This window comes from Capricornis sumatraensis, chromosome 21 (genome assembly GCF_032405125.1).
Source record: "Capricornis sumatraensis isolate serow.1 chromosome 21, serow.2, whole genome shotgun sequence".
Classification (NCBI taxonomy): domain Eukaryota; kingdom Metazoa; phylum Chordata; class Mammalia; order Artiodactyla; family Bovidae; genus Capricornis; species Capricornis sumatraensis.
In genome coordinates, this window is record NC_091089.1 from 23,224,779 (window position 1) to 23,251,180 (window position 26,402).

Below are 26,402 nucleotides of genomic sequence, written 5' to 3' on the forward strand. Positions count from 1 at the left end.
AGGGGAAAGTACTTAAGGCACGTACTGGCAAGTCCACAGAGAAGTCCTCCCTGGCCTCCTAAGATCTCCAAGGTGCACCCACCGAGCTCTCAGCATCTTCACTTGCTCATGACCACCCACCCCCAGCTCACAGCACAGGGGCCTCATTCCCAGAGCACTTACTTCCCAGCCCCAGCACAAAGACTGATCCGCCTCAAGGCACCTTCAGCCCCCAGCACTGGCCTCACTGTTCCCTTGAATTCCCTCAGCAGCCGCTGTCACAACACCGAACAAGCGTGCAGCTGCCACTTCTGAAAAGGCCCACCAGAGGGGGATGCCACAGTAGGGATGCAAGAGAGGATGCGCTCAGGCCAGAGCCACAGTGACTGCCCTGTGATGACTGTCTGCCTGTTTGTTTTATTTGAATACTTGAAGATGAATGGTTCAAATACTCTTGTAATTTTGTTTTCTTTTAAAAAGAAAATATTTAGAATGTTTCCACTCAAAAAGCACATTTTCAAAATTGAAGCATTTTAGAAGTCTGCTTTCATTAAACAGTTGCATCTTGTATCCCTGAGGGCTTCTGCAAATGGTTCTGGCCTTCTTATTTTGTTTTGTTTTGGTACAACTCAAGCTGCAATTTCATGAAAGTTAATGCGGCACTCTCTGTTTCTAAAAGAGCCCTGTAAACAAAGCTGTAACAGGAGATGTGGAGAAGGGTTCATTTTAATACCCCTACTTGACTTAATTTGTATATTGTTTCTTCAGCTCTTCCTTTCTAGGTCAATTTATCATTCCAAGTTTTATTAACATCCAACACACTAATATGCTTGGGAAAAATATGAAGACTCTAAACTTACAATAATGCCCAGTTGTAGTCCCAAAGCGGGCTGACCTGCCTGAAGGGGTGTTTTAGTTGGCGTGATTTTCCTAGGACTTCAGGGAAGTGAATCTTGTTTGCAAATCAAGGAAAAGGGTTTCTAGAACTCCCCAGTAATGCATGGGGCCTTGTCATGCTGTTTATTTGTCCAGAGTGTTCTGACAGAACAATTGGGTTCTCATTGCAAAAAAAGCAATTGTTCATAAGAGTGCCATGTTTTTCCTAAGAGATTTTCTTTTGAGTTTCAATAATTAGGGGTATATAAAACATCTCAAGGATAAATCTTACAAACCCTCCTGAAGTATATACCTCTGTCAAAACAATCCTGTATCTTAATAAGACAGAAAATATTTGTAAATGTAAAAATAGATTATGGTGGTATCCAAAGAATCCAGTTGTTGAAGAGAAAAAAAAGAAAAAGTCAAACTGTATAAAAATAAATATTATAAATATGACTGACATAACATGCTAGGGTGGTGAGATACGAATATGATTTGGAGTTAGGGCCTCTCGTTTTTATTGGCTTTTATACTCACAAAATATAAGCTGGCAAAGTGAGAGTAGAAAGTGGTGATGTGGCCGGTCCTGGTGGCTTTCTGGCCTTAGTGGAATGGCACATCTGATGTTTCAAAGTCGCAGATGGTGATGGTTGAAATGAAAGTTATGCAAATGGAAAGGAAGTAAGAAACCCTTTGCAGCTTTCCCCACTGGTGGATACAGTGATACAGTGAACTTCCTATGGCAGCAGCGCACAGGGGAGAAGAGGCAGCTCAGAACAGGAGGGGTCCCTGCCTCGGCTGCCACCCAGCGACGGGGTCTCAGCGTGCCGGCTCCCTCTGAGGGATTTCAACCCAGTGCTTCTTTCAAACTGAGGACCACGAAGTCCTCACCCCACCAGCATCGGAGCATCTCCCGGGGTGTCAGACACACTCCTCAGGCCGTGTGCACCCCAAGATGAACATCTCCATCCTCGCGCTGCTTCTTGCCCCGCATCTTCCCTCTCAGTTCCTTGTTTCTAACACCCGCAGGCTCCCCTGCGTCCACCCTCCCAGCAGCAGCCAAGTCTGCACAAGCCTGCTGCTCCTTTCCAGCCCCGAGGCCTCTGCCGTTCCCGGGCAGGGTCACCTCTCTCTGACGTAGAGGCAGCTTCGAGCAGCCCTGGTCCCTGCAGCTTTGCCCCACTGGCTCCATCTGCACTGAGGACCAGTTCGTTCACGGCACCAGCTGTTTCAAAACCCTAACCGCCCAGGGCCTTGGGATGAAGTCCAGCCTCCTCCAGGGCACTCAAGGTCTTCTGGGATCCAGCCCCTCTTCTCCCTCCCCCACTAAATCCCCCCAGCCCCTCAGGGGACACTCAGCTAGCCCCAGCAGGAAAGAGGCACAGGCAGGATCCTTCAGGGTTCTGAGCTCCCGGACCTTTCAGCTCCAACGGGACCTGGGTTTCCCCATTAGGACCTGGGAACAACGTTCCCCCAGAGGCAAAGGCTTGGGAAACCCGTGGACCTCCTGTCCTTCCAATTTCTCAACCTTAGAAACTTCTAAATTGTCCACAATGAGTGGATAATTCACCTGGATCCTTCAACTGGCATTCACCTGGACTCTTCCACAGCCTAGCCCCAGGAACTATAGCAATAAATGAAACCTGCGTCCTTGCTCCTAAGGAGCTGGTGACCTAGCAAGTGTGAGAGAAGCAAAGTAATATCAAGTCAGACTCTAATATTCCTCACTGCAGCCTCAAATCTCACATCCCACAGGACAAAGGTTCTCTTTCCGGGTGACCTCTCTAGGAGCACAGGAGACCTCAGCTGATCCCCAGAACAAGTGCCCTAGGGTGAAAAGCAGAGATTTCATGGCAATCCATCTGCTGCCTTATGACCAGGACCAAGCCGAGGCCAGATGTGACCAGCTCACGGCCACACTGGACTGTGCCACCTGGGAGTCTGACACCAGGGGGTTTAGGTACCATTTTAGAAATTAAAGGTGGTGTGCGGCCAGGCAACCCATTTCTCCCAAAATCTCCAGTCAGCAAAACACCCTTCAGAATATACTGGAGACCAGGCAAATATGGATTTGTTTTAAATCTGGGATTAGAGGCAAATGACCTCTGTGAATTGCTCATTTCTGAATTTCTGATCATTCACGAGCTGTGGACATTATATCTCATCATTGTACATTGTCACTTTCACTGGACTCACACAATGGGGTTCAAGCGTACTTTATCATCTGCTCAGAAAACCACTCTCTAAAGTGAGGGTTGACATAATCAGCACATACCCTCAGGGATTAAATAACTTCTCAGTGAGAGAACTGGAACCCTAGCCAGTCTCCTCTAACTCGGTGCTCTTGCCATATAAGGGAAGCCGTTTTTTATTGTTCTGAAATTACAGGCCTTACCTTTCCCTTGTAAACACATCCTTGTGCAATCCCTTGCTTCTAGGAGTAATAATAAGTTCCTTTCTGGTGGTCTAATTAATACTCTTGCCAAGTTAAATTTCACCCACGGACCCATATAATTCATTTGTTTTCTGGTAGGTCCTGGATTAATAAAACAATACCTTAAAGGGCCCACTCCCTCCTGATTTACATTGAATGAATCATTCAAAGGCGAAAACGGATATGTCTAACACAAATTGCAGGGTTAACACAAAATCTAGAACAGTTTTTAAGGGGTGAATCGAAACATTCACATTTAAATATTTAAGAACAAATCTGTATAACTATCTTTAGTATGCTGAGAGATAAGACAGTATTAACAATAAACTACCACCTCTAATAAGATAGTTACAAAGTACAGTGTGAAAGAGAGAAAACAGTCCTACTTTTGGACTATACTCTGTCAAGGGAAATATTTCAGATTTTTTTTTTTATTTACACTTTTCTTTTGGGCACTCTTTTTTTAAAAAAACCTTCTTTATTTTGTAATGGGGTATAGCTGATGAACAAATAATGTCATGATAGTTTCAGGTGAACAGTGAAGGGACTCAGTCATACATATACATGTATCCATTCTCCTCCAAACTCCCCTCCCATCCAGGCCACCACATAACATGGAGCAGCATTCCCTGTGTCATACAGTAAGTCCTTGTTGGTGATCCAATTTAAATACAGTTGTGGGTACATGTCCATCCTAAATTCCCTCTGGGCACTCTTAAACTGATTCCCTTTGCTTGAGGACAAGGAAGCGGTCAGTACATGCAACCCACCTTTCAGGCCTGGCCTCCTGTGGGGGCGAGAGGGATGACGTGGGGGTGGTGGGCACGCTGGATCCAGATGAGGGTCTCGAGGAGTGATGAGAGTTGTTGCCAAAGCTGCTGTATCTGAAGAGTACAGAGGGTTAGGTTGGGGGCAGGAAGGGACAGAGAAATGAGTACAAGTCACTAGACGAATAACACTCGGCAAACTGTCTTAATTTTTACAAGAAAAACAGGTCTAGAAAAGGTAGCACTGTTAGTGATCACCCTAACTTAAAGAAATTTACCAACTTCTTCATTTTTATTATTTCTTACTAGAGAAGCTTCCCAAAGTCCCAAACTGCTAAGTAGCGGGTTATGACAAAGGGCTTACACAAAATCCTCATGTTTCCTTTCTAAGTGTACATTAAAACTAGTTGCTAACATAAATGGAATCCAAATTGCTTTGAAATTGAATCATGAAGATTTTTCTTGCTTCTAGGATCAATCCTGCATCTCCTGAATTGCAGGTGGATTCTCTACCGCTGAGCAACCGGGGAAGCCCTGGTGGTGGTACTGCTGCTGCTGCTGCTGCTAAGTCGCTTCAGTCGTGTCTGACTCTGTGCGACCCCATAGACGGCAGCCCACCAGGCTCCACCATCCCTGGGATTCTCCAGGCAAGAACACTGGAGTGGGTTGCAGTTTCCTTCTCTGGTGGAGGCACAATTAGTGTTAATTCAATCAAAGGTCTGCAGAAAACATCAGACAACTGACTAAGGAAACATCTTACTAAAAAATTCTCCTTGAGGTGTTTCTGAATCAATTTCATCCACTAGACGCCACAGTCTCATTGCATGCCCAGCAATCAAGGAGCAACTGTCTCCAGAACTTCTAGGCTGGCCCGCCGCTTAGAGGTGCACATAGCCAGTGTTTTCACCCAACACATCCTCAGAACCAAAATGACAGCCACTAAGTTTCAATGAGCTTTTATCATCTCCCAGCCAACCCTGACAAGTTTCAGGATTTGTTAAAGTCTAGGGTTTCCTTGTTTTTTCAGAATAGCTGTTCTTTAGCTAAGGTGGATTTAGCTATTATCAGCAGAGCTTTGTCTTACAACCTATTCAGCGACAGGGCAGGGCTGACTCTTTCTTCTGACTTGGTTAGGACTCACTACTGGAGTGTGCGGGACCCCAAGGGTTGCTATGATGAAAGTGCCCAGAGACCTTCCCATACACAGTGAATCCAGTACACGTCCCACCAAGAGAATCAGTACTAACCATTCTAGGAAGCCATTTATCTCAAAATATGGACACCCATTGACCAAATAAGTCTACTTTTGGGGAAGTTACATAACCTTACTCACGGTGATTTATATCCTGAAAGCATTACACAGGAAGATTCTCACTGGCGCCTCATTGAGATCATGGCAAAAAACTGGAAACTACCCAACTAGGTAACAGTGTGAGGATAAGAAAGTATGATGTAACCCTCACTGATGGAATGTTATGCAACCACTAAAAATGCCTGCCAATTTATAAGTGAAAACATGGCATGTGTTCATAGTGTGTTTATACCTGCACACATGCTGCACGCAACATCAGTTTATAATATTACACAGTACATTTGATTACAATTGTAAAAAAATATCCTCAAAGGTAAAAGAGAATGTATAGAAGAAAGCATAAAATAAAGATCTATTTCAAAAAGTGGAATACAGAAGTAAAATTTCAGATTTCCTTAATGAATTACTATACTAGAACCTAAAATACTCATATTACCCCCAGTCTATCTTGTGTTGCTAAGTCTGCTGTGTTGGCTTCTTATTTGTCTTTCAGCTATCATGTGTCAGCTTGCGCTGAGTACCAGGCACCCTGGCAGGCAGATGGGGACTCACAATGCTACCCCACCACTCTCCCCCGTTAACACACCATCTTCATGGCACTTGGTTTCCGGGCATTCATCTTCTCATCTCTTAAAAGTCCCAACACACTGCTTGTCCAGCAGGTTAACTGCTTCTTCTCTGAGTGAGTGTTGGCTTGATTTTTCAAGTGGTGGTGGTGGTTTAGTGGCTAAATTGTGAATGACTCTTGTGACCCCATGGACTGTAGGCTGCCAGGCTCCTCTGTCCATGGGATTTATCAGGCAAGAATACTGGAGTGGGTTGCCATTGCCTTCTCCAGAGGATCTTCCTGACCCGGGGATTGGACCCATGTCTCCTGAGTCTCCTGCATTGGCAGGCAAATTCTTTACCATTGAGTCACAGGAAACCCATTATGTCAATTACACCTCAATAAAAATATTTAAATAAAAAATCATAGGCCATAGAGAAGAGAGAAAAGCAAAGAACAAGATGATATGAAAGAAAGGAAGCAGCAGAGAAGGGAGAAAAAGCCCAGCAGGGAAGAGGAGAGAAGCAGCAGGCAGTGGGCCCTGCTCAGGAGGGAAGGAAGCTGCCCCAGACCTCGGGACCCTCCGGGAGACAGGCTCCGTGCTCTGGTTTCAGCCCTGCATCGCCCAGCCGTCTCAACACTGAGCTTGTTATTCTACACAAGCATCTAAAACCATCCCCTTCCAGACCAAAAGTGGGCATCCCGGAGAATGTTTTAACAGGATTACTTTACTAAAATTGTGTCTCAAAAACATTATGGAAATAAAACAAGCATAGAGTTATTTCCCCTCCTTTAGTCTCTCTAATGGTTGAACAATTAATCCGACTATCTCATAGTCTGTCCAATTTTGCATCTCAATTTCAGCTAAACTAATTGAATTTACTGCACAGAGTTTTTTGTTTTTAAAAAATTCTTTTTAGTGACTAACTGCTTGGTTTCTATTATAACCTATTCAATTGCAGTCCACTACTGAGCAGTCAAATGTGTAGCCATATTGACCTGGGACAACCACAGTGAGTGAACATCAGAAAATGAATAGGTACAAACAATATTTATACAGTATTCAAATTCCTGTCAAGTAATTTAAGAATTATAAACTTTCCTCAGTTAAATCCAAGCTGATCCTCATTCACAAGCATGCATGCATGCTCAGTCGTGTCCGACTCTTTGCTACCCCATGAACTGTAGCCTGCCTGGCTCCTCTGTCCATGGGATTCTCCAGGCAAGAATACTGGAGTGGATTGCCTTGCCCTTTTCCAGGGGATCTTCCTGACCCAGGAATCAAATCCACATCTCCTGCATCTCCTGCATTGGCAGACAGATTCTTGACCACTGAGCCACCCGGGAAGTCTCACAAGCATGAGGCTGCTTTTCTCAATTTATGTGTATATATATTTTGGCCAGTTCCACATTTCTATTGCTCTCATCCCCCAGGACTGTGAGTGGTACTGAAGCCTGGGGCCATGTGGGAAGGACCTGGGCCCAGGAAAGCCCCGTCAGGGCCTGTGAGTCCATCACCATTCTGGGCTAACACTATCCTGCTAGGGAAGATGAGATTGCCAGGGTATCTTTCTTCCAGTCAAATGTGTGGCTCATCACTTGTACACAGATACTATTATCAAGGGACATAAGAGCTATGTCAGATGCGTTTCATGAAAATTGTGTGAACGATCACAGTAACTCAGAATTTTAGACCTAAAAGAGACTGGTAGAGAACTTGGTGTTTGGAGGTATTCAAACAGGAGGTCACATACTCCCGAAAGTATACAAAGCCCTTCTGGCTGAGTAAGCCATCTCCACTTATCAAACTGCTCTGTGCCTCCATTTCCTCACTGAATATACATGGGCCATCAGTTAATACTGATTTTTATTACTGATTTTGGACAATTTTTAAAATATTCAAACTCTCTGCTCCCCATTCTCTGCTCTGCAGAGAAGTCCTGATCCAGGCATCAGTGACGAGCAGGCACATAGGTAAGCTGACAAACACCTGCTGAAAATTCCCTGAGCATTTTTGATTTGCACACCTCCTTCCCTCGGCCTCATCTCCAATTGGTATAGGAATCACTGAGGCATCCACATGTAAATAACACAATTATATTAGCCAAGACATGGAAGCAACCTATATGTTCATCAACATATGAATGGATAAAGATGTGAGTCAGATATATATCAATATATACAATGGCATATCAGTCATAAAAGAGAACAAAATAATGCTATCTGCAGCAACATGGACGGACCCAGAGATTGTCATACTAAGTGAAGTAAGTCAGAAAAACAAACGCCATGTCACTTAATAATACATATGGAATCTAAAATACGATACAAATCAACATATCTATGAAACAAAAACAGACTCACAGATATAGAGAACAGACTTGCAGTTTCCCAGGGAGGGGGAGAAGAGGGCTAGATTGGGAGTATGGGATTAGCAAAGGCAAATTATCATATACGGGATGGATAAACAATACACGATGGCACAGGGAACTATATGCAACATTCTATGACAAAAAATAGTCAAAAAGAATATGAAGTCACTTTGCTGTACAGAAGAAATTAACATACTGTAAGTCACGTGGACTTTAATAAAAAATTTTAAACATAATTACATTAATGCCCAGGAAGTGATTCAAAACTGCAACTGTTTGCCATCTCACAGGAAGTTATAAGCAGAAATCACATACATTAGAATAAAAACTGAAAGCTACAAAAAAGAGATAGGAGATAAAGAAAAGACACCCACCTATTAGAAGAGAAAGACCGGAAGTTGTAAGGCTCGGAGGCAGAATACGTGCTCAGATGGAGAGAATCAGAGGAACTGTGAAAGGAAGGAAAACCCACTCAAAAGGCTGCCTGGAAAGTTGGCGAAGCCCCTCGCTGCATTCTGCAGATCAAGAGAGATGGGCTTGGGTTGGGGGGGGGGGGGGCGCGCTTTAGATTCAGACATCATGCTTATGTTTATAAACCTTACCTCCATAAATTCATTTTTAGTAATGGCATTAGAATACAAGAGCTCTCAGTTGGCACAGATGGCACAGACAGGATTTTCTTCTGTGTGTGCTAAGTCGCTCAGTCTTGTCTGACTCTTTGCCATGCTATGGACTCTAGTCCACCAGGCTCCTCTGTCCCTGGGATTTCCCAGGCAAGAATACTGGAGTGGGTTGCCATGCCCTCTGCCAGGGGATCTTCCCCACCGAGGGATCGAAGCCGTGTCTCTTACACCTCCTGCATTGGCAGGTGGGTTCTTTACCACTAGCGCCCCCCTGGGAAGCCCATATTTGGCCTGCATGCTGTAATTAGCGAGTGGTCAGGGACTTCACACAGCTGCTGCCCTCTGCTCTGACCCGAATTCACACAAACGCAGTGCAAGACGAGCCAGAGGGTGCAGCTAACACGCCCGTGTCACCTTCCCCTGGGCAGCCTCACGCAGGCCACCACGTGGGCCGGATCTACCTGCTTTCCTGCTGGGACTCGGCTTCCTTCTCCTTGGTGGACAAGGGCGAATCCTCAAAGTCATAGGAGAAGAGGTGGAAGGGGCTGTGGGGCACGTAGGGCAGCTTTTCTCTGCTAGGTGACGCCTTCGGGGGAGCAGGCGCAGTGGAGGAGGGCCGAGAGGCCGGGGTGGGGCTGGGGGGCGGCCGCAGGGCGGGCCCCGAGGACCCTCTGTCCGAGGGGCTCCCCGCCGCAGCACTGGCCGGCAGCGGCTTTCCCGGCGAGGCAGCGGCAAGGGCTGCATCCGTCCCGGTGGCGGTGGCGACCTCGGAGGCAGGGTGGGCCTCGCTGCTGCGGCAGCGGCAGCAGCGGAGAGGAGAGGGGAAGAAAGGGAAGGAAGAGAGATTGGGGAGAGAGGGAGCCAAGGTTAGGAAAGGGGGAAAGGACGTGTAAAAACTCATTACCGGCAGGGCCGCTGGCTTCAGAATCCGGCTGTGTTTCTTGACCTGCCGCATAGAAGCCGGAAACCCCGCTTTTCCCAATAATGCTGACACCCTGGGCTGGCCAGTCTGGGAGGTCAGACCAACCTGGCCTCCAAGCAAACAGGGGCCTTTGTGAGCGGATCTCATGGGGCCTCAGAGGCTCTCCTGCACCCGCCCTCCTCACCCCTTCAAGGGTCCCCCCACCCCAGTTGTGTTGGTACCGAAATTTCCACAATTTGAACTTCATTTCTTTGTCTGGCTCAACAGGGGATCCTCCTCCTAAAAAGCCCAGACTTGAGGATGAGGTATCCCACAAGCTCCATACTTAGGAGTTAGGGCTTGTGGATCCTTTCCTGAAAGCAAGTGTGGAGAAGGGAAAACGATGCCAGCAGGACATGCAAAGAACCTGAAATGAGGGGCTGGCAGAGTGAAGACACATTTTGCCTGGTTCACAGGCTCATTTTCCCTGGGCCTCCTCCACCACTAAGCCCTAGACATCTAGACCCCTGCAGGCAGGCCTGACTCTGCCGCGGACAGTCATGGAGACTTCTACCTTCAGGGGCTGGATTCAAAACACTTAGATGTCTTGAGGCCCACCTCTGTCACTGGAGTTCTGTGCTGTACTTAGTCGCTCAGTCGTATTCGACTTTTTGCGACCCCATGGACCTTAGCCAGCCAGGCTCCTCTGTCCATGGGGCTTCTCCAGGCAAGAATACCGGAGTGGGTTGCCATGCCCTCCTCCAGGGGATCTTCCCAACCCAGGGATCGAACCCAGGTCTCCCCCATTACAGGTGGATTCTTTACTCTGAGCCACCAGGGAAGCCCACTGGAGAATCTACCTTAAATTCTGCAGTTTTCAAAACCATAGTCCCTTTCCCAGAGAACTTGACTCCTGGCCATCCATGCCCATTTGGGAATGGAACATGAGCTATGGTTTTTGTTTTTGTTTTTTTCTTCTTTCCTACCTCAAATTCGGAGCTCCATCAGTGTATAAGAGCAGGGATATACTGGTTCCCCTGGCTCAGAGGGAGAATGGGATGAGACCACACTGCCGTGCTCAGGGCAGGCCTGGCACAGGGGGTACATACAATGGTGCACACACGTGGCGGGTACACATGGCAAGCATCCAAGGAAACAGCCAGCAGGATGAGGGAGCAGTGGAAGACACCGGCCCACAGAAGGAAGCGGAACCTTTCCCACCACTTTCAAGCCTAGTAGCTTGACACCAGGGAGCAAGCAGCATCACATCCATGTTAATGAACACCCTGGCTGAGATCAAACCCTGGGGCTTCACGTGCACACCCTCTGCTTCCTGAAACAGAGAAGTCTAATCTGTACAATCTCTGATGAAGATGCCCTACAGCACCAGTCGTGCCATCAAAGATACTGCACGGGTAGGATAAACTGCCGTCTATCTGCATCAGCAACCATCCCGTGTAAAGGCAGCAGTGGTAATCAGGATGCCTTTAGAGGCTGCTCTTCCATCTGGTCTGGGGGTGCTACTGAACTGTTTAAGTCCCTGAGGGCAAAGGGCTCGTGTGGGTGGAGGTCACACCATGTACACTTAAGCACGTGGGGAGCCACACAGGAGGGTCCACATTTTTCTGTGGCTCATTTTCAGCCTAAGGTGGGACTGTCATTTGAACCTCCTTCTTTCCCAGAGCATCCCTAACTAAAGTCACTACCCCCGAGCCTGGCACTCAGCATAGGCCAGGGAGGGGGTGCCCTGGTTAATGCCCACCTTTCTCCCCCTCACTCCCGAATGTGCACCTCACTCTCTGTGGACACCTAGTGGTCATTCCTTTTCCATCTCTACATCCTGCTGGTTTCTTCCTGGACATTCCCCAAGTGGGGAAGCAGTTCAAAGAGGATTTGGGCATTCCAGCACATCCAATGGGCCTATCTGAGAACTTTTACATGTGCTGGTGACCCGGAGAAGCAGGTCACGGCAGCAAAAAATCCCATTAACTTTGAAATCGGTAAAAGAAAGATTTTAGCCTTTTGACTTTGCTTATTTGTGGAAAAACTAACAGCAAAAATATCAAAGTGCAGTGTAGTCAATCAAGTGAAGGAACTGATTATAGAATTATTTTTGAATATCACAAAATGAAAATTACCCGTGATCAACTTTTATGTTTCATACAGACCTCATTTGGGAGGAAATACCCACCAAATTCACAAATATCTGCAAGGTGCTTTTCTGTTAACATTGTTTGAAGACTATGCACCTTGGAGAGGTGAGTAGAGGACAGAAAACTCCCCCAAAGGGCTGCATAGCTCTGAGAGTCATTCTGGGCATGACAATAAATGCTGGGATTTAGTTTATTTTTTTCTGTGTTGTATGGGGGTGAAAAGTGGTCCTGTTCATTTGGATACAAATCAAAGTGCATTATTAATATAGCAGTCATCCACATATTTTAGATAACATTATACTGGTAAAATTAGCAAGAAGAAGGGGAAATGTGGAATTATTCTTCCTACAGGGAAGAAGGGTTAAAATTTTCTGAGCATCTTATTAGTTATTGTCAATGTGACTGGGCCCAAGCACTCAGGGAGGGGACAGTGGGGAGAAAAGCAGCTGGCTGTGTCTTCCAAAAAGCATGGTAAGGGAGGCAGTGTTTGAGTAAAAAATACAGTCCTCTAGGGAAAACGTGCTCAGTTTTATTTCTAGGAAGCTAGTCACTCTGGGGCTCTGTGTGCAGGGAGGCAGTGAGGAAGGGAGCCAGTGAGGAAGGGAGGAGGCTACTGAAGGATGCTGCAAACTCTCCATCAGGAAGGAGCCTCCAAGCTTTCAGTGGGAGCCGGGGAGGGTCCAGCCCTCGGTACCTGTCCTTGCCCTGACAGGGGGCATCGTCCTCTCTCTCTTCCTCTGAATTGGGCTCCGTGACTGGCTGCTCCTCCTCCTCCTCCTCCTCAACCCTGAGACAAGGCCAGGAAAAGAGAAATGCACACAGACACAAGATGGAAAAGCGAGATAAGCATTACAGACAAACAGGAAGATGAAGCCAAAAAAACACAACAAACCTCCAGCTGGCTGAAATGAAAAGAGCACACTTAATCTGTTAGGAGAAAAGGAGACCGTTCTGAGATGGAGAAATTTAAGTGTGGGTCGGAGATGCAATCACCTGGCCCAAGCCAAATTTCTGTGTTGAGCTGGCTGGATACAACTACCCTGCACACCCCCATCTGGCTCCCCGCAACCCCCCACCACATGGACTCAGAGCCGCCTCTGGCCTCAGGCCGGCCTCCCAGGCAGTTCTCCCCCTGCACGGGGAAGGTGCGGTGGCTGTCCTGTGGGCCGCCGGGCGCAGGCAGGGCGCAGTCCTCACGTCTCCACTGCGTTCCCTCCAGCACTAACCTCCACGTGGGCAGGTGGTTTCTGCATGTTACTCCCTCATTCGCAGTAAATGTGTCTGGGGGTGGGGGCTGACCCCCCCCCCGCCATTTCAAGGGTTAACACATGGCCCAGGTGGAATCCATCCAGGCCACCCCTGGGATTTCTCCTGGTTCCTTCAGGGATGAGAAGGTACAAGGACACTTTACGTTGAGTGGAGGAGGGCTGCCTGTGACTGATGATGGTCCAAGAACAGCAGAGTTGGAGAGAGAGATGGGAAGGGGGGATGGGGAGAGAGAGAAGAAAGCAGTCCCCGTGACAGTTTTAATACTTGGATCTAAAATACTTCTGAAGCTTCACTAACAGAAGATAGTAACTTCTCATTTGTACTTGAGATAGTTTAACTTGAGTTTTGTTCCTGCAGCTACACGAGGACAGACTTTGATAACTGATTCATTTCCCTCCTTGGCCTCTAAATCCTGTTGACATGTGACTTCTGTCACCATCCACGTGGAACACCCTGAGGGCTTCTTAATCCCTTGTCAAAGGGATTGAAACAACTGCACTCCGATGACCTCCATCTTTGTTCATTTCAGCCCCACGTGCTGGACCTCACTGTCACACTGAACTAGCCCACCTCGGAACACCTACATCCAAACGTCTACACCTGCACCCCCCCTCCCCAACCACAAGCCCCTGTCCTCCAAATCTCCCATTTCTCTCCTCCCACCGTAACTCTTCTGCAACCTCAGTGTCCTCCTCCATTTCCTAGAGGAAGACTGTCCTCCACCAGTTCCTTCATGCCCTCAGTCCCCATGAACTGACCAGTCTCACTGCACCCATCATTTTGCCAAGATCTTTAACTCTTTTGCCCCACTGTCCTTTAGTCATGGTTTTTACTTTTCACTAAAATATAAAATATACACAGACAAGCACACAAATCACTGAGGTTTCACAAAATAGATGCATCCATGTAATCAGCCTTCCTTCAATGCTCCTGTTTAATTGCTTCCCTCCTCTACCTCAAATGGCACAGGTCAGCCTTGCCTGATTTTATTCTCCATCTAAAGGAATCATACTGTATCCAGCTTCTTTTGTTCAACACTACACTTGTGAGAATCTTCTATACGGCTACATGTACTTGAAGACCATTCTTTCTCGTGGCTGTATACCATTCTCTCACAGGAATACACTATAATTTAGTTATCCATTCTACTGTTGATGTTAACCAGGTACTTTTCAGTTTGGGGTTATTTTGCATAGGGCTGTTATGGATATTGTCATAGATGATTTTTTAGTGTTTTTGGTCACAAGATATGCTTAAGTACGTCTTCATTAGAAACTGTCAAACAATTTTTTAAATGAATGAATGAATTTACATGGCTATAAATAGTCTATAAGCATTCTGGTTGTCCCCACATCCTTGCCAAGATTTGATACTTTTGCCTATTTCATTTTGCCATCTAATCTGAGGGTGAGGTCTCATTGTAGCTTTAGTTTGCTTTCCCTGATGACCAATGAATTTGGGTACATTATTATATTTTTAGTACCTATTTAGATACCCCTTTTTTGAAGCATCTAAGTACTCTACCTTAAGAACCCGTAGGTTGTCTTTGCGTTCACTTTATGGTGTCTTTTAATAAATGTAAGTTCTTAATCTTAACGGGACCCATTTATCATTTTTTCACTTTGAACAGTTCCATTCAGTCACAAAGTTCGTGTCCGACTCTTTGTAACCCAATGGACTGCAGCATGCAAAGCTTCCCTGTTCCTCACCAACTCCTGGAACTTGCTCAAACTCATCTCCATCGAATTGGTGATGCCATCCAACCATCTCATCCTCTGTCACCCCTTTCTCCTCCCACCTGTAATCTTTGGCAGCATCAGGGTCTTTTCCAATGTGTCAGTTCTTCTCATCAGGTGGCCAAAGTATTGGAGTTTCAGCTTCAGCAATAGTCCTTCCAATGAATATTCAGGAATGATTTCCTTCAGGATTGATGGGTTTGATCTCCTTGCAGTCCAAGGGACTCTAAAGAGTCTTCTCCAACACCACAGTTCAAAGGCATCAATTCTCTGGCACTCAGCTCTCTTTATAGTCCAACTCTCACATCCATACATGACTGGGAACACCATAGCTTTGACTAGATGGACCTTTGTTGGCAAAGTAATGTCTCTGCTTTTTAATATGCTGTCTAGGCTGGTCATAGCTTTTCTTCCAAGGAGCAAGCGTCTTTTAATTTCATGGCTGCAGTCACCATCTGCAGTCATTTTGGAGCCCAAGAAAATAAAGTCTGTCACTGATTCCACTGTTTTCCCATCTATTTGCCATGAAGTGATGGGACCAGATGCCATGATCTTGGTTTTCTGAATGTTGAGCTTTAAGCCAACTTTTTCACTCTCTTTCACTTTCATCAAGAGGCTTTTTAGCTCCTCTTCACTTTCTGCCATAAGGGTGGTGTCATCTGCATATCTGAGATAATTGATGAAATTTTCCTTGTTTACTAAGAATTTTTGCCATCTATGAGTGCTGAAGTCTATCAAATGCTTTCTTTCTATTCACCAAGATAATCATATGATTTTCCCCTTTTTCTCTGTAAATGCAATGAATCACATTGCTTTTTAAAATGTGAAATCAACCTTGTATACCAGGAATAAATTCCACTTTGTTACGTTATCCTTTTTTTAAAATATAAACATCTTGGTTCTATTTGTTAATTTTTTATTAAGAATTTTTTAACTGAAGTATCACTGATTACAAAGTTATTAAGAAGTATATATATATATCTTCTGGGAACAGGTTGATCAATAATTCCTCTTTCTTAAAATGTGCTGATCAGGTTATGCAAGTCTCATAAAGAGGTAGGGCAAAGAGGGTGACAGCTGGGAGGTTAAATAAAAAGAGATGGATCCAAGAAAGCTTAAAACAGATATGGCTGAACTTTCTGACTGATTACATGTGGCAGGAAAGGAAGAGAGAAGCATTGATTCAACCCCACGGTTATATGTCTCATACCTCGATTGAGGGGTATGTATCTCTGTCAGAAACGAGGCCAGTGAAATGGTGAAGACAGAATTTCTCCTGTAATGCCACAAGCCACAAGTGAGCATACCTCATCTGTCCTTCTGAGTCTTACAGCTCACCCTCACAAACCATAGTCCTTTTTTCTTGGTAGTCCTTTTCTGCTCTAACAGCAGCCAAGTTAAAAACTGTACCCTCAACCTTCAGCCAGAGGCCACCTTCCCTCAGCTAGATGAGGAATTTGCAAACGTTATTACTTCTGGTCTGCCCAGAACCCACGAATCTCTACCCTGCCAACCAATGGGCCTCTCCTTTTAAACACAAAACATGGAGCACCTCCCTTCAAAATAACTTGATTTCATTTGCTCCCCCAGGTGCTGCAGTCATTTATAAGCAAAGTCTTCTGCAGCTGGAGAGGTTCAGAGTCAAGCTGCATAGGTTGTATTATATACCAGCTCCATCAGTTCAGTTCAGTTCAGTCACTCAGTCATGTCCGACTCTTTGCGACCTCATGAATCACAGCACACCAGGCCTCCCTGTCCATCACCAACTCCCAGAATTCATTCAGACTCACATCCATCGAGTCAGTGATGCCATCCAGCCATCTCATCCTCTGTCGTCCCCTTCTCCTCCTGCCCCCAATCCCTCCCAGCATCAGAGTCTTTTCCAATGAGTCAACTCTTCGCGTGAGGTGGCCAAAGTACTGGAGTTTCAGCTTTAGCATCATTCCTTCCAATAAACACCCAGGACTGATCTCCTTCAGAATGGACTGGTTGGATCTCCTTGCAGTCCAAGGGACTCTCAAGAGTCTTCTCCAACACCACAGTTCAAAAGCATCAATTCTTTGGCGCTCAGCCTTCTTCACAGTCCAACTCTCACATCCATACATGACCACAGGAAAAACGACAGCCTTGACTAAATGGACCTTAGTCAGCAAAGTAATGTCTCTGCTTTTGAATATGCTGTCTAGGTTGGTCATAACTTTTCTTCCCAGGAGTAAGTGTCTTTTAATTTCATGTCTGCAGTCACCATCTGCAGTGATTTTGGAGCCAAAAAAATAAAGTCTGACACTGTTTCTTCTGTTTCCCCATCTATTTCCCATGAAGTGATGGGACCAGATGCCATGATCTTAGTTTTCTGAATGTTGAGCTTTAAGCCAACTTTTTCGCTCTCCTCTTTCACTTTCATCAAGAGGTTTTTTAGCTCCTCTTCACTTTCTGCCATAAGGGTGGTGTCATCTGCATATCTGAGGTTATTGATATTTCTCCCGGCAATCTTGATTCCAGCTTGTGTTTCTTCCAGTTCAGCGTTTCTCATGATGTACTCTGCATAGAAGTTAAATAAGCAGGGTGACAATATACAGCCTTGACGTACTCCTTTTCCTATTTGGAACCAGTCTGTTGTTCCATGTCCAGTTCTAACTGTTGCTTCCTGACCTGCATACAGATTTCCAGTTATGTGACCTTGGGCCCCACTGTCCTCATACCAATTTAGGATATCAGTGGTACCTGCCTTCTAGAAGGACTGGGTTAACATGTAAAGCATTTTGAAAAGGAGTGGTATATAGTGAACTAATCATCATCATCATCACTGACTTTGAGGTCTTCTTAGGAAATCTCTACCATCCCCCACTAATGGATACTCAGAACTCAACTTGATTCACTAAGGAAGATTCCACAGTACTCTGCAAAGCATTCCCAACCACTGGCAGATAGCAACACCTTCCCCTTTATAATTTCCACCTGTGCAAACTGTGTATTTTTGATCCTTCTCTCTTGCATGTAGCTGTCATAAAGATGTATTGTTGCTCAGTTGCTTAGCCATGTCCAACTCTGCGACCCCATGGACTGCCCCATGGCAGGCTTCCCTGTCCTTCACCACCTCCCAGAGCTTGCCCAAACTCATTGAGTCAGTGATGCCATCCAACCATCTCATCCTCTGTTGTCCCCTTCTCCTCCTGTCTTCAATCGTTCCCAACATCAGGGTCTTTTCCAGTGAGTCAGCTTCTCACATCAGGTGGTCAAAATACTGGAGCTTCAGCTTCAGCAGCAGTCCTTCCAGTGAATATTCAGGGTTGATCTTCTTTAGGATTGACTGGCTTGATCTTGACAGCAATTCTGATCTACATCCCAAGATGTTTCCTCTTTGGGCTCAGCATCTTCTGATCTTGCAATAAATCTCCCAGTGACTTGTGCATATTACAGCTTTACTATCATGAGTGGCCGAGCAGGACCAAGGACAGGCAGCACAATGACTCGTTCAGGAAACCCACTTCCAAGAAGTCCCACGGTCAAAGTGCTGGTGGTGCCCAACAACTCAAAGCCATGGAGAAGGAAATGCCCTCTCGAAGGGCACCAGATTTTCCATGCTTGATTTTATTTAGTCTCATCCTAATGGAATTAGTCAAACAGAATGATATTTTATGCAGATGATACTTAAGACTGAAGAAACAGATCAGACAATTTTGCTTTTATTTGAATTTTCTCTTAAAATATGATTTAATTTTGTTTATACTGTACTAAGGCATTCTGGGTCTTTGGCCTCTGGCTTTCAAATACCTCTGGGGTATTTTGCTTGTTTGCGATTGGTGAGGAGTTACTCGAGGGCACAAGCTTGTTCAGCACCCATCAGGTGTCCCCCTTTTTACCATACACAGTTCCAGGCTGGAGTCCACCCTCTTCACATGAGAAAAGCAAGCGGCCCACAGAGTGGCCAATTCTGCGGGGCACAGTTTCCTTCAAAGCCAAAGCAGTTTCCCCCAATTTGGGTCTCAGGCTGCTGGCATGTTCCTCAGACTTCAAAACACAAGCAGAAAGGAAAACGGATGTTGCAGAGATGTTTTAAAAGTACAACAGACACATTTTAAACAGCATTAAAGCATATTCTAAGACCAAAGCAATCAGGAAGTGGAAGAGCTAAAGTAACGCATTCAGAGCAGGCAACCCACTCCAGTATTCCTGCCTGAAGAACTTCATGGACAGAGGAGCCCGGCAGGCTACAGTCCATGGGATCGAGAGAGTTGGACACGACTGAGCAACTAACACACGATTCATATCAAGGATATGAAAAAATATTTTAAAAAAACAATAAAAATACAACTGTAAAAGTGAGCAAAATACATGATCATGGCCAATAAATTTGTATGAAATGATATCTGAAACCCAGAGTTTAATATAAATCAATCAGAACTGCAATGAGGTAATATTTTTTATCTGCTTGGCAAAATTAAGAAGTCTGAAATAACACCAAGCAGTGAAGAGCATACAGATCAACTGGCTCGCAGATACTGTTGATAAGAGTGTGCATCAGTATAACCACTCTGGCAAAGTAACTGGCACTATCTTGTCAAGGTAGACAATTCATATCGTAAGTGTGATTCACATCACCTAGAAGCAGACTGCTATAGCCTAGGGCAGTGCTTCTGAACCGGGTAATTCTGTCCTCCTAGGGACATGCTTTGATGTTGGGAGACATTTAGGCTTATCCTGCATCCTACAAGGCACAAGGCAGCCCTACACAGCAAAGACATATTCAGTCCAAAATGTTAACAGTACCAAGCCTGAGAAACCCTGGGGAAGCCAAAGCGTGTGCAGAGGATGCGAGTCTGAGAATATTCTCTGCAGTGCTGTTTGTAACCGACAAAAATGTAAACAACACAAATGCTCCCCAATGGGAAAAACAGTAAATATATTCTGGTACATTCCAAGCAGAGGAAACGGAAGATTTCTGCATCATGTGACAATGTGGATGAACACTGAAAGCATAATGCGGACTGAAGAAAACAACTGCCAGGAGACCCTACAATATGATAGCACTTTTTATAAAGTTCAAAAGGCAAAATTATATGACATACTATTGTTTTATATATAATATATATGCATATCTGATAATAGTAAAAACAACAATAAGCCCATAAGACAATGCTAAAGGATATTTAAAAGTGCTGGTTACCCAGGTCCAGAGATTTGAAAGTTGGACGTTCACAGTGAGTTAAGGGTAATGCCCTGGGTTTCTGGCTAGACTGTAGTCTCATGGATATTCTTTGTATTAATAAGTAAATCTTACATAAAACAAACTAGGAGAGGGCCACACATGGACCAATGATGCCAATGTACCATGAACTAAGGATTATGATTAATTCAACTCTGAACAATTCAAATTTTTTAAACAAATTTTTTAGAGCTGTTTGATCTTCACAGCAAAATTAGGCAGAAGGTTCAGAGATTTCACATGGTAAGTAACAATTCAAACATTTTTTAAAAGTAAAGAAGTGTAACTACGGGGCCAGAGTTCTCTCTCCACTTACCCAACAATTATTTATTGAGCATTTATTATGTGCAAGATGCTGGGGTATAGTGGTTAATAGAGGTTCTCACCCTAAAGTTTACAGGTCTGTGGGGGAGAAAGACATCAATTGCACCAGGAAGTATTCAAATGAGAAAAACTTCTGCAGTGCTGTTGGCCAAGTAGGAAATGACCAGAAGACAAGATGGGACTTTGCACACGACCCTCTCCTGCTCCAACATGTATACACTAACCTTAGGGTGAAGTCCAACCTGCCTAGCAAATACCCCCATCATCTCATCAGCTTCATCTCCCACTCTTCTTTCTTCAACTTCCTCACCCTAGTTTTAATCAGTTTATTGAGCTGTCCACCCAACTCCATGGGCATTTCAGCTGGGAGTCCTTGAAGCAGCCATTCTCTCTGCCTGGAGTTACTCCTCCTGCTCCGTTTCTCTAGCGGACCCAGTCCACAAGGACAGCCAGTCTGAGTACTCACTGCCTGTGGGAGATCTTTGGCCCTGCCAACCTCACATGGTGCTCAGCATGGAGACACTTGCTGTGGATGGTCAACAGACAGAGTGGCCAGAACTGGGAGATGCCTTGGAGAGCTCCCCCTATTGCAGATAAGAAAGTCGAGGCCCAGAGAGGGTGAGATCACACAACCTGCCAGGAGGAACTGCTGACGCCATGAACTCAAAGCAGAATCCAAATGGGTTTCATGGCTCCTGCATCACTGCATGTTTCCACCTAAGCAATAGTGCCTTGGACGGGGCTTCTCAGTCCTCCTTGCACGGGGCTCAGACAAGACCATCTAGGACACAGCCACCAGAGCGAGTAACGGGAGACCTGCCCAGTGCCCCCGTCACCCTGGACCTGCCTGGTTGCCCTGAGGGGAAATCAGTGTCTTGACACAGGTGTGACCATGTGTGGCAACTCACTAGAAAGCTCTATATTAAGGTTTAGATAAGATGTAGACATTTTAAATGCCCCCATTTAATTCTACAAAATACATATGACATAATTAGATGAAAGAGTATTTCATGGAAATAGTGTGTTACTGTGAATGTGATTATTGCCACTAAGTTGTAAAATTAATAATGATTAAAATGATAAATTTCATGTTATATATATATTTTTTACCACAATAAAAAATTAAACTTTATCTTTTAAAAACAAACAGAAAAGGAAACAGCGTGTTAAATTTATGTCAGACAAAGTGCCCCCTTGGGCTCCATCTGTATCCCTCAGCAAACACTTCAACTGGAGTTTGAACTTAGCCTCCCAATGACTCACACTTTCTATTCACTTCAAGGCTGTTTCTAGGCTACCAAGGCCCCAAGAAGAGATTTAAATTTTTCCAATTAGTGATCTTAATCAGTTAAGACATATCTCTGACCAACTGGAGCAGTGATTTCATTCAAAAACAGAGGTTTGTTATCCACCAAAAAAGAAGACACTTCCCTCAAAAGGTTTTTTGCCAGCCAAAAGGATGAAAAGGGATCTAGGCGCCGCTGTTGCTCTGATGTTTCCATAGTGAGAACCCAAAGTTAGACAGGAAAATATTTATTGTCCCTGTAACACTCAAAGTTTAGAAGGAGTATTAAACACAGGCCATGGATACTGAATATACCTAGTAACTGGGCAACCAACCAGAACCTTAATGCATAAGCCATTATTTTGCTATTTTGCTTTAGAATAAATTACTAATGCATAAGCCATTATTTTGCTATTTTGCTTTAAAATAAAATACTAATGGATCAAGCACATTATTTTTGCTGAAAACACGGAGAAGTTGAATATAATAGAATTCCAGTCTGCACAGCATAAATATCAGTAGAAAAAACACAATTAGTAGCCTAGTTGCAGGCTTATTTAGGAGTAAAACGAATCAATCCAGTGAAAACTACAGACTGGGGGGTGCCCCAATACTTTCTTTTGTGGGTACTTTGATTTCATGTTTTAGAAAAAACTTTATTCCAAGCCAGAGATACTGTCTAATTGCCTTAAATGTCTCTTAGAGGCCTGAGAGAGCAGAACAGAAACTAAGATGAAGGTAGACTGGAATTCTCTGTGACCTTTTAGAAACAGCAAGGATGCCAAGCACAGGCTTGGCAGAGTGTTTCAGAGGTTTCAGAGTGATCGTTTCTTTGTGGTTGGAAATAAATGCCTCTTCCCTTTAAGGACTGGAAGAAGCATGAATCTTTCCTTCTTTCAGATTCTTTTCATGTATTCAGGTGTAAAGGTGTCTACCAGCTCTGACCCTTTGTCCATCACAGTGAGACTTCATTCCACCTCCAGGAGAATCAGTGACGCCCTGACACAGACCAACCTGGACCACAGCGATGGCCCAAGTCCATTCTCATCAGGCTCGGAAAGCTCAACATTAATCACCTTAGAAATCAGTGTTTTCTCAATGTGAATATGATGTTCCTGTGACCACTGTCAGCTCACTGAGCACGTGTGTGAGATAAAAATGACATTAGGCCAGGTCTCCCTTTATTTGGATCTCTCCTTCTCAATTTCCAGAGTTAATTCCCAAGAAGCTCCTTGCAAAATGCTTCCCCAACATCATCTCTGCCCACTCCACACTCCTTTTTTTTTTTTTTTTTGCCATGCCAGATCTGCCCTCCTCAGCCTACATTTTCAGGATTTTATATTTCCCTGCTCATTCAAAAGACTTACTACCAGGCTCCCTCCATAGACTCCTGTCAGAGATACGCTCATTCCTCCTTCCACGACAGGATTTAATCAGCTCAGCTTAGTAATCATTAGAAAGCCCCTGCTCCATATCCCAAGGGATCCTGGAATTGTCAGGGATTTAAAAAGAGAAACGCTTGCTCTACAGAATGGCCCCTCCCACCCCCATACCTGTGTGAATGGCCAACAAAATCAGCTCTACCAGAAAGCGCTGTGAACAGTCAGGACACGGATAGGAATGTGTATACTATAGGAAATGGGGCGCTTGCACAGATCAAGGGCAAGCCAGCTTGACACCAAAAGAAGAAAAATCTCAAAGCAAGTCAAAGACTTAACTAGAAACAAGAATCTTTCCTTTTCTTTGAGGTATGTTCACCATTCCCATAGCAAAGGGCTTGCCTGTTCCTGCAACACCACACCAAATAAGGCTACTCTGGCTTGAGAAGCATTCTCATTTGAAGACGACCAAGGTCAAGGTTCACTGACTCGGGAAGTAAGTCACCGTCTCAGTTTCAGACTTCCAGGAGATGACAACTCTACACTTTATCCTTTCACTTCTCTACTCACGTGGTTTGCTTTCCCTGGGTTACAGGGGGTGGGGGAGAGGGTCAAGGCCCAGGCTTCACCCCTCACCTGCATGTGTATGAGTTTCAGTTCATGCCTATCCAACTGCCTATAGGAAGTTCTACTTGTGACCCAGACTTCTCAAACTGAAAATGCCCACAGCTTACTCGGTGGCCTCGAGCCATCCCATGACCCTAAGTTACTGGTTGTCTGGGGATCACCCCCAAACTCTTTCTTCTTCCCCACCATACAATCCACCCACCTTCCCACAAATGATATCCATCCTATACCTCATCCTCTTCTCCCTGTCGGGCCCCTCCACCTCTCTCCAGATTGAGGCCCAGGCCCCCCGTTCCCCGTTTGCTGTCGGCGCTCCTCCCATGCGGTCTCTGTGCTGCTCCCAGAGGGGTCTGGCTGAAACACTACCTCGATCTCACTTCTTCACTTAAAATTCAACAGTAGCTCTGTTCGTTTTCACAGTTTTGCTGTTGTCTTCAGAATCTAGAAATCTAGAATCTAGAAAAATCTAGAAATCTAGAAAAACCCCCAAATTTAATGCAGCAAAGTCCAAACCCCCAAAGAAATATGTAATCTGGTCACAGTGAACCTTCTGAGAAACCGGAAGTGCTGTCACAGAAATCAGAAGGAAGCTTTGCAAAGCAACCACCCCCTCGTACCTTTTGCTTCTGTCCTTTCTTGGTGCAGGTTCTCTCAGTTCCAAGCTCATGGCCCTTTGCCTCCCACCCAGCCATGTTCCCTCCTTTGCTGAACACCCTTTGCCATTCAATACTCAAGAGACCACAAAGGGCTTCCTGGAGATTGAATGGTAACTTGGAATCACTGGCTATATTCTAATCACACCGACCTGTGCAGGTCACATCCCCTGCTGGTGAATCTCATTAGTGAATCATTACCATCAGATAACCCTACCCAAGTAGCTACTTGCTGTTCATGGTACCAGTGGTTGTTAATCCAGTTGTGAAATCCTCTAGCATGTTCAAGCCAGTTCACAGAATCTTCTCGTCCATTCCTACCCATACTTATTTAACAATTACCTTCTTTAATAGAACAATATCCGGGAAAGCTCCAGGGCATGTAGTGACTGGAATAACACTGGGCTAATCACACATTTGCACTGCCTCTCTTGACTCACCTGCCACTCTATTAAGGAGGGATCATCACCTTGAGTTTACCGTGGAGGAGACTGAGGCCAAGCCTGGGGAGGAAGCGGGAACTGTAGCCGAGAAGGTCATGTCTGTGCCCTCAATAACCTCAGTGGCTACTCCTATACTGCACTTGGCCAAACGCTCCCCAGAAGCCAGGACTCAGGTCATCCAAGTGACAAATTTTGTAGGTTAACACCAATTATGCAACACCTACTGTAACAGAGAACAAACCCGACTATGTATACAATCTAGTCCTTTAGCACTAACCTTTGTGCTCAGTTGCCTGTGCTTAAGCATGCAGGCTCCATACCTTTTGTAAAAGATGTTGTCTATCGCCTGAAATATACAAGGTGGTCCATTCACAAAGCTTTGCCTCCCAGGCTTGGGAGGTTATATGTTAAAGGTATAACAATTTTCATCCACATGGACATAAAAAGTTGCAGAATAGAGAATAACATTTGTGTTGCTGGAGGTTTCCAGCAACATCATGACCAGACCTAGGTGGACAGCTATAAGAATAAAGGATTATCACATCCCCTGCAACAACCAGCCTTCTTGTCATACCCTCTCCCCTTTTAGTAGAAAAGCAGCCTGAAATCTAACTCAGGTAAGAAGACTCTTCAAGACACCAGTCCACCATCTTCTCTGTCTGCTGGCCTTCCCAACAAAGTCACTATTCCTTACCCCAATACCCTGTCTCTCAATTTATTGGGCTATTGTGGCAAGCTTGGACTCTGTAACACTACTGGTTATGTAATAGGTTTTCCTGCTTGTAAATTGATTGTTCATTGCCAACTACTTCAAAGAAAGCCAGAACTATTGCTGCTGCAGACCCTGCAGCTAACAAGGGAGTGGAACCTATAAGCCCTGGCAGTGAAACCCCGTGCACAAGGCACGAGACTGACTGGAGACCACAGCGCTGCCTTGGAACTCGGCATCCAAACGTGCCTCCTCCCTGTCAAAACGCAGGAAGGTCGCTTCACCACCCTGCACCATTTCATAGTTAGGCTCTCCCATCGGTCCACTGGTTCCTGTGACTGGTGGAAAGGTGTCCACACTCTTTTCTACTCCCACAGGAAAATAGAAAGCCACACCCTGTCTGAATACTTCCCTCCAGCCCCAACCCTGGAGTCTCAGCCTCAAGGCTTGGCTCCCTTCTTCCCACCACCCACTGGGCCACTAAATGGTGTACATCAAGTATGATCCCCCCAAACGTGAGGACAGCTAAGCCTCCAATAATTGACAGTTAACGGTGGCTTCCTGTTAACCATGAACTTTTGCTCTCTATACCTTTCTTCCTGCTCCCCTCACCAGGATTATCACTCGCTAGCTATGATTAACTGAGAAGGCTGTTCCGGTGTTGGCAGATGTTATTCTGAACACTTTCAGAACTCCTCATTAGGAACTGTCTCCAGTGCCAATTTATGAGAAAAACAAGCAAACCACTATGATTATCTCAGGATCAGACTCTAACAGTGACTATAAGCAACACAGCTTAGTAGC

The 26,402-nt window shown here is 45.2% G+C and overlaps 1 protein-coding gene across 2 annotated transcripts in view; it reads right to left on the reverse strand.

The window, feature by feature from the left end:
- FHOD3 (formin homology 2 domain containing 3) overlaps nucleotides 1-26,402 on the reverse strand; it is a 529,299-nt gene that overhangs the window by 128,286 nt on the left and 374,611 nt on the right. For both annotated transcript variants that reach the window (XM_068993855.1, XM_068993854.1), the window contains exon 11: nucleotides 4,063-4,176. In XM_068993855.1, the coding sequence (XP_068849956.1) occupies nucleotides 4,063-4,176 (114 nt within the window). The remainder of the gene's footprint in view (nucleotides 1-4,062; nucleotides 4,177-26,402) is intronic.